At 34.4% G+C, this 9,402-nt stretch overlaps 1 protein-coding gene across 1 annotated transcript; it reads right to left on the bottom strand.

Moving 5' to 3' along the window:
• Positions 1-201: 201 nt before the first annotated feature.
• Positions 202-8,913, bottom strand: LOC123221270 (2-isopropylmalate synthase 1, chloroplastic-like). The gene is made up of 12 exons (XM_044644067.1): positions 8,105-8,913; positions 6,656-6,869; positions 6,489-6,569; positions 5,416-5,508; positions 5,238-5,324; positions 4,797-4,897; positions 3,986-4,019; positions 3,820-3,894; positions 3,411-3,494; positions 1,085-1,219; positions 714-859; positions 202-614 (listed from the first exon to the last, which is right to left on the bottom strand). Exons 1-12 carry the CDS (start codon positions 8,743-8,745, stop codon positions 479-481), a joined length of 1,827 nt encoding a protein of 608 aa, XP_044500002.1. The 5' UTR covers positions 8,746-8,913; the 3' UTR covers positions 202-478.
• Between the last annotated feature and the right edge of the window lie 489 nt (positions 8,914-9,402).

Consider the following 9,402-nt stretch of genomic DNA (forward strand, 5'->3'; position numbering starts at 1 on the left):
TTGAAACCAATTACCCGACACTCAAACTTGACTAGAAATCAAATGAACACTAAACTAAATTTGAACCAACTTAAATTCAAATAATTGGATCGACTGAGAGTCATTTATTTCATGAAAACAAACTCATTCATCCGTTTGAACTCAACTTCAATCCTATTTTATAAGCAGATAACTATGAGTAGAAAAGTGTATATTGTGGTCTCCAACTTAAAGATCAAATTTATTTTTGATCTAGAAAATGTTTTTGAGTTCTTCACAAGTGATAACTAGATTAAACCAAAATGTAAATTATACCAAACTCACTACCAATGTCCAGGCTTATAAACAAACTGATGTACCTTTGGGTTGAAACCTTATATGATTTCACCCGTGCCCCAAGTGCAAGGTAGCTTCGCTCCAAGCTTGCACAAAAATTTAACACAGCAACAAGGAGGCTTGATCCTATTTCCAAACGCATCTGGGAAATTTCCGTATCATTTCAAGCAGCCACGGGAGTTTGTTTTTCTTCAGAAACGTTTGACGGCAACTTATCTTGAAAGCCTAGCATCTTGTTTAGAGCAGCAACATATGCCTTGACACTGGAGACAACAATATCCATTCCTGCACCGGTTCCACTGAGTTCGGAAGAAGAAAAATAGTTAAGCGGTATGAATCACCTGGTAGAAGAATGAATACACCAACTAGGAGAAACCAACAACTAGTAAATCCAATACCTGAAGGTTCGTTGAACTGTGTCACCGGTTAGAGCATTAGTTGATGTGGGATTTCTGTCTCCACGAATTAGAACACGAGTGGTGGCTATTGCATCAATGCCTTCTGTAACCGCATTCATTGAATACTCGAGAAGAGTCACTGGTTCCTGTAAAGTATCAAGAGCTCATATTCATCTCAACTCAAATAAAATTAAAAAAAAAAACCCTAATTTCATTGTTTTTTTGTTTTCCAGAAGTTACACAGAATACCTTACAAATACACACAGCCAGAAAGAATGTTCACACCGACATCTTAAATTACAGTTTAGGTAGATACAAGATAGATACGATACCCAAGACTCATATAGTTGAAAAAATTACTAAAATCAAACCTTCACGATGAGATCGACAGCTTTGTAAGCGGAATCAACAGGCCCAGTTCCAACAGAACATGCAACATGCTCTTTCCCATCAGCACCAATGAGCTTAACAGTTGCTGTAGAAAGACCCAGAGTTCCACAGGTAACCTGCTCGTTGGGTGAAAAATACAGAATCTTATGAAATTGCCTTGATCACATTAACTCATAGATGGCTAAATCTAGAATAAAAACAATTAGACATGGAAACAAGAGGATGAAACAATAATAACAGTTCAACTACTATTTTTATTACGGTTATTATCACAAAGACCCCATAAATATGAAAAAAAAACTACTAAATGAATTCAAGCCAAAAGGGCTTTTGATACCAATCCAGCTTGGTTTGAGTCCAGCCCTAGCTAGGAACGAATTTAAACCAAAAAACAACAAACAACACAATGAATAGACAAACATAAACGATTTTATAGATAAAAGAGTATTTACAAGTATAAATCAACTATTCTGAGGAGCCGGGACCTCCCAATTCCAAACATTCAAGACACTGAAAACCTGCCTAATCAGTCCTAAAGCTGCCCACAACTAAGTTGCATAAACCCAAATTTTCTTCCCCTCTCTTCTTCCTTAATCTCTCTTTCTATCAGGAATTCAGCCAATTTTAACCAAGAAATAGCAAACAACACAACAAATACACAAACATCGGTAACTCAAAGAGCCAAAGTCGCCCAATTCCAGCCATCTTGAGGTGCTGGAAACCATTAGCAATTTGTTAAAATTTTCTTCCCTTCTCTTTATCCTCAATCTCTCCTTTACACTGGCCCATTTCATGACTGCCCATATTTCATAACTTCCCTTGAGTGCTTCCTAGCTGCCCAGATTTATTTCTCTAGTCCAAATAACATGTCAATGGTAAAATAATTTGCTTAGTATAGGCTGAATTTTTTCTTCTCCAATGTATACTATAAATTGTAAGAAGATATTATAACATATATTTCCAAGCACCAGTTAATACAGACTGTTAAGCAAATATACAAAAGCACAATTCACAAAAGGAAATTGCATCTTCTGAACATAGACTAAGCTTCTATTTAACTGAGGGCAAGGTGATGAAGAACTGATGATGCCAAAGCCTATAAATCATTTGGGTTTTCACAGCAGAAAGTAAGAAATTGGTGTCATTGAAGAGATTAGACAGCACTAAAAGCTTCATTCCCTGGATGGTCTTAGCTTAGAAAACATCCTTTGATTCTTCCACCTAAATATGACTCAAATCCTTACACCCATGATTAAATACCAAGTTCAATAATGCCAACACCCAAAATTTATTACCAAATAACATTGAAGCATAAAAATAAACACAAGCACAAAATACCATTTTAAAAAAGTAGCACAATACAAGATCCTCTATTAAAAAAAATGAATAACAATTTCAAGAACACACAAAGGAGTTGAGAAGTGACATTTTAACAAACACATAGATTTGCAAATCAAGTCCAAAAGAAGGGGGCCACATGCTTTTCCTTCACTTTGGCAGCCAGTGTCAAACAAGTCACACGAGCAATTTCACAAATTCATGGCATGTCTTTAAAACTTCAAGCTTGAAATGAATATTTCAAAGTGGTTGATGGCAAGAAGGGCATCCAAGGCATTGAATCCCATAATGTGCCTTAACCTTATGCCCACTCAGCCCTTTTACAAGCCCACATTAGAAGCCCATTTGAGATTAAGCACAAATATGAATCTCATTTTCTTTGGAGACTAAAGACAATAGCCTGATATATTATTGAAAGAATTCATGAGCAGCAAAACATAGGGTAAAAGAGACTCCAAAATAAATATATTTTTCCAAGGCTCTAAGAGAAGGAATCACACAATGTATCCTTTATTTTTCTATCATTGTCATTTGTTAATTGAGCTTAGGGGAGACTAACACAGAGTTCATTAAACCCCAAGGGAGGTGAGTTAGTATTTTTATACTCATAGGGTTAGTGATATCAACTCAATCCTAGAAGGAGGTTGATGATAATTTACGATCTCAACTATAAAGTATAGGACTTGAATCTCACATCGGAAAGTATGACTTGGTACGACCCTCCAATCTCAAAAGTTACTTTTTAGTGTGGTTTCCCAAGGTTCATATCATAATTAGAATTTCAAATTTTGTCATCTCCTTGATTTGCTGCTTCTTTGATATGCTCAACAATCATTCAACATATCTAGATGTTGCTCTAATCATCATCTATCAATTTATTCCTCTTTACTAGGACCAACCAATTGAGAAAAAATACTTCTACGACAAAAATGCAATCAAACAGAATGAGGAAACAGCAGATAAATTTACCTGTAAATCAAGAAGCTTCCAGACAACTTCTGGCTGAAAAACTTCATCTGATACCAATGCAATTAAGTCTGCATCAGTAACTCTCTGAAACACCATAAAAAAGAGATGACAGTAAGTATTTATTAAGAAAAAAAAATAGAAACAAGTTTGCATCTACATGTGCAGCTTTGCAGAAATGATCCACTTTCTTTGCCACGAGGCAAACTTGCTCCCCTGTAATTATTATAAAGCCTCAAATAACACTTTTTTCTAGTCTTGAAATATAGAAGTTGCTGTCTTAAAATAAACCAATTCTACAATGCAAAACTACAAATTGTGCAACCACCAGCAAACATTTGCATAAATAATATATGACAGACTCAATTATAAAAGCAACCCACTCAGATCTTATCATGAGTTAAAATTTAACCTTTTTCTGTTCAGCTACAGTTTTGAAACGCCAGAATATATTTCCAAGCTGCTGATCATCAAGCTCATAACCAAGCTGAAAAAAAGGCAGTAAAAAGTGTTAATCCATAATCAGAAAGTGAAAGATGATTTAATCAAACCTTACAGAAATCTAAATCCTTGTTTACTTCTTTCAGACGGTCTTTCAAAGCATGGCGTCCACTGTAACACAATTTTTTCGTATAAGAAAATAGTTACATGAGATATAAAAACGAAAAAAAGTTAATGCATAAAGAAGCCAAGAACAAGAAAATATCTATAGTAACACCCAATTCAATAAAATACAAAGCCAAGTACAACAGGCACAAAATCAAGAGATGCAGTCTTATCTTCTCATACAAAGAGGCTAATATCTTAAAATCCTTGATTGTCCATTTATGAGAGCCTAAACCAGCTAACAAAGAAGTGTATTTAAATGCTAAAACAAGGGAAACCTATATAGATCAATTTTTTCATTTCCATTGGAGAATAAAAGGAATGGAATGCATGACACTGAAATTTTTAAGAATATTTCTTATGGGTGCAATTTTACCTCACCAAATTTAGCATTTCAAATCTAGTTTACCACCTTTAAGCTAGGAAGTAAAGTGTTAAAAGTAAGTGTGAGATATATGTTAAGCTATCTCAAGATCCTATATGATTCATCAAAGTAATGAACTACTGTCAATTCTTAAACAGTTTCACTAAAGCCAAGTGCAGACTGCTATTTTCAGGAGTTTGTCAAACCTACACCTGCCGAATAACAATTAATGATGGAAATTCTAATCATGGTTACATTTGCAATCCTGTATTAATAAAATACTAAATACTTGTAACATATATTCTTTTCAAACATTAAAAAACTAAGATATACTTTTCAACAATTGGAAAAAAAAAAATTACAAAAAATATCTACAACCCAAAAGAAAAATTAAGCATTTGATGAGTTAAAAACCATACCTAAGCTTTCCAAGGACAATACCAACTTCATTGGATCGTTCAAGTCCTATGTCTTCAGGGGAAATAATTTCATATGTACCTTTATGTTTTAGCATTCCATCCTACAATGGCGAAAAATTTTTAAGATACCTTACCTAAATACAACGCAAATCTTCCACAAAGCAAACTTCATAGGTATAAGAAGTTTTGTGGTTGTTAACTAAATGAACAAAATGAAATGCAAGGACACAAATGGCTCTACATATATTAAGTATAAGCTATGTTGTGCTTGTAACAACTTATAATTGACCTGGTATATAGCCCAAATATTAAAGACCAAGTCAATTAATAAAGCAGACACAATTGAGCTATCATGCAGAAGACAAACGAGGGTGGGTCATAAATATAATGAGACAGCAAGTAAAACAAATTTTTTCATGAAGAAAGTTAAATAACGCAAACCTGATGGATACCACTTTCATGAGCGAAAGCATTAGCTCCAACAATAGCTTTGTGTGGCTGCACATGCAGCCCAGTATACTCTTCTACCTAAATTATCAAGCAAATAAGTTAGACATATAATTTAAACCCTTTTATTAACAAGAAAAATAGGTTCAAGTCATGTTTTGAAAAAAAATACCATCTTGCTTGACATAACAATGTGTTTAGTATTGATTCCAGAGTAGAGACCTCCCAATACATGCTCACCACGACATTTAAGGGCCATTACAACCTACAGGACAGATATCAAAATAAGTAAATAAGTTGAAAAAAAAATGAAAAAAACTATTTAAAAAAAAAAGAAATTAGGAGGAGAGAAAAATATAACAAGGAAGAAGAAGCAAGAATAAAATGCTTTCAATGCTAGTAAAATAAGTATATTTGAATGGCACAAAATTTGATTAAATATACTCAGATAGCCATATAAATGCTATTTGATGAAGAAAATGATAACCATTACCTCTCTCTCCCCCTCTCTCCCTCCCCTCCCCTCCCCCTCACAAAAGGAAAAAAAACTCGATATCTAGAGTTCTGCAACAACCCAATTAGGTAAAAGAAGAAACAGAATAGGAAGGTTTGACTGTTTAGAGTAGTTTTTGGATGATGGATTCATAAATTATGGCACACCACAAGGAGAATTATAAATAAATTTTTCGAGCCAATCATGATTATGTAGAAATGTTGTAAGGCATTGACCAGCCCAATTTACCAAATGTTTTAAGTCATTGAGTGCCTGATTAATATAAAGCACATGCATTCTGGAGCATCAAATTTTGGTCTGCCAATGAATTATTCATTAGTCATAGCTTGAAGTATCTTAGTCAACTTATTTAAGTTGACCTGCTTCTTTATGTTAAATCTGAGTAAAGCAACCTTCACTGAAAGCCCATAATCAGTTAAAAGACAAAAAACCCTTCCTCTTCCTGTTGGCAAGACGGACCAAGTATGAACCTGATCAGTAGGCTATCTCAATAAATTGGAAATGTAAACAGTAACTCTCAGCTAAGCCTAACAGTTTCTTCTGCAATTATTTAACACATATGTATTTTTTCTTTTATTTTTATAACATCTAATATAAATGGTAATGATTTTCCTTTTACAACATTGCATATATTACCTACATATTTTTCTTCCATAAAATGAGACTAATTATTAGTAATTGAAAAAAAATCTGAGAAATTTTCAAATTATTGTATGAAGTAATGTACTGACCTCCTCTAATGAAGTATTTCCAGCTCTCTCACCAATGCCATTAATTGTTACTTCCAGTTGTCTAGCACCTGCAAATGCCCCCTGAATTTACATGAACTGAGGTGTGAGTGCAATTTATCATGGTGCCCCATGCATTCAGTTTAAAAAAAAAAAAAATTACAACATACAGCTATAGCGTTGGCAGTAGAAAGTCCAAGATCATTATGGCAATGTGTTGAAATAATAACGTTTTCGATTCCCGGGGTATTGGCTTTTATGTCAGCAATCAATTGTCCAAATTCATTTGGCACGGTTATACCAACAGTATCTGGTATGTTAAGTGTGGTAGCCCCGGCCTTAATAACTTCACCCAAGATCTCATACAAAAATTCCCTCTCAGATCTGGTATATTCGAAAAAAGAATAAGTGACATCACTCTCAAAGAATAGAAAATAACAAACATGCATCACCATGTTTACAGGAAGCTTTTCAATAACAAAGGAGTTCTTTAGTTTCTTAGCAGAAAAGAAGAAAAAAACACAAAAGAAAGGAACTTTAAATGAGTCATTAATTATGTTAATAATATTAATATGTTTCAGAAAAAGTAAAATAAGTTTACATTACTCCTCTCAGCTGAACACTTGACTGAAATCACAATTTTCTTGCTCTTAAGTTACTCATCTAAAAATCCAAGCCACACAACTTACTTTAGAATATATTCTTTGACACCACAATAAGCAGAGAGAGTAGTCAGTATATTCAAAAATACTGAAGGTTTTGACTAGTAAATTACTTCGGCCTTTCTGAAAATCAGAACCATAATCTTTCTTTCTAATTTAGAATAAATTTTTTAACACCAAAATATGCATCAAAAGGAACCAGTATATTCAAAAAACTAAAGGTGCCAGTCATTACAAATACCAGAGAACAAATCACTAAATTCTCAACAAACTACTCAATTAAAAAAATATCTCTACTTCTCACTAAAAAAAAATTATATTACCACATATACAGAATACTTACAGCCGAAATAAAATTAGCCCACTTACATAACTCAAGAGATTCCCACCAAACTATCTGATTTAATGACCCAAATATAACATTAAAAATCATGTCACCACTAACATCAACAAAAAAAAAAGACATAAAATCATTCACAAAAAAAAAATCACAGTCAGTAATTCACAATAGGTAACTCAAACGATAAAGAACTAATCTACAGTTGTTTCAAGACAAGCGAATTGAAATCAAGATCTTTACGTCCAGAATCACAAAAGCTGAGATCGACTCAGAACATCAAATCCACATTTCAAAATTTTATATTCAGTGAAGTGATAACCGATCCCAATGCTCAAACAATTTGGATAAAAGAATTTCACTACTGGGTAAGTCAAATTTAGAATAGGAAAAGAGAGAAAAACAAAGAAAACGTGGCTGGTTTTAGCCTCCTCTTAGAACCAAACCATACATGAACAATTTTACTCGCCATCATCCTGCTCACAAAAAAAAAAAAAGGCCTTTGAAAAGGAGTTTGATTCCATTACTAAATTAGTGTTAAAAAAAAAATCTTACCCAATTTTAATTTTTTTTAATTTAAAAAAAGTTTTCTATTACTAAAAGCGTTAAAAAAATTTAACCTTCCAGCATCTTCAGGACTAAACTGAACATCTTCACAACCCAAACTCCTCGCAAACTTAACCATACTTCTCGCAATTTCAACAACCTCCGCTTTACTCTTCCTTAGTTTATACTTCATATGAATACCACTCGTCGCAATAAACGTGTGAATACGGGGCCGTTCCGCATACTTCACGGCATCCCACGCCGTCTTTATATCCCTCTCATTACACCGCGACAGCCCGCAAATCACCGGCACATAACCATCGTCTGAGACGGCGTTCCCCACCTCCTTAGCGATCATCCTCACCGCCTCGAAGTCATCCTTGGATGCAGCCGGAAACCCCGCCTCAATGATGTCCACGCCCAATTTCGCTAGCTGGCGCGCGATGTCGAGTTTCTCCTTTGACGTCAAACTAGCGCCGGGGGACTGCTCGCCATCGCGGAGGGTGGTGTCGAAGATGCGGACGTAGTTGGGTTCGGAGACGCGGTGGGGGATGTAAGGAGGGCGTGTGGAGTGGCTAAGGGAGCAAGAAATCGAAGTTTTGAAGAAGGGTTTGGGGGTGTAATGAAAGAGAAGAGGAGAAGGATTTGATGAAGAAAACACAGTGGATTTTGATGGAAGAAAAGTGGGTTGAATGGTAGAGAAAAGAGTTTCCATTGCAGATGAAACCCTAATGCTTACTGAGAGTTATGATGGAGGAAGAAGAAGAAGATATGATGATGAGAAGGGAGGCGAAGAAACGATGGCGGCTGGTAGGTTTTTAAAGAGAGAGCGACAGGCGAGGAGGCAGTCAGCAAGGGAACAGTGCCTCTGTTTTTTTTACTCTGGTCATGCTTATCGGTGTTTCAGTTATTTTTATAATTAGCCCGGTTAAACAGCAAAACTGTATTTTTTGGGGGACCTTTGAACTAAAACATAATTATAGGGACCTTTTATATTGCTACCTGAGAAAATTTTCGAAAGGATTGTTTTCTTGCCTCCCTGAGGTTTAAGAACTGTTATTAACACCCCTAGGTCAGCATTATTTTTCATAATTAAGCTTCTGTGCATTAATAATGAGAATTAATTTATGTATGAAGTACTAATAAAAATATATCACTATATAATTAGATTTTATTTTATTTTTAATTTAAAATGATTTAATCGCATAACGATACGTTGTTATTAGTATACTTATTAGTAAATTCAATTAGTTTTCTTAATTTTTTCTTATGTTTCATGGAGTTTAATACTATCCATACAAATATTTCTTATAAAGTGAGAGAAAAGTAAACTAATATCATCACTCAATCATGTGTTATCACTTTAGTTAAT

Source organism: Mangifera indica, chromosome 7 (assembly GCF_011075055.1).
Source record: "Mangifera indica cultivar Alphonso chromosome 7, CATAS_Mindica_2.1, whole genome shotgun sequence".
NCBI classification, from domain to species: domain Eukaryota; kingdom Viridiplantae; phylum Streptophyta; class Magnoliopsida; order Sapindales; family Anacardiaceae; genus Mangifera; species Mangifera indica.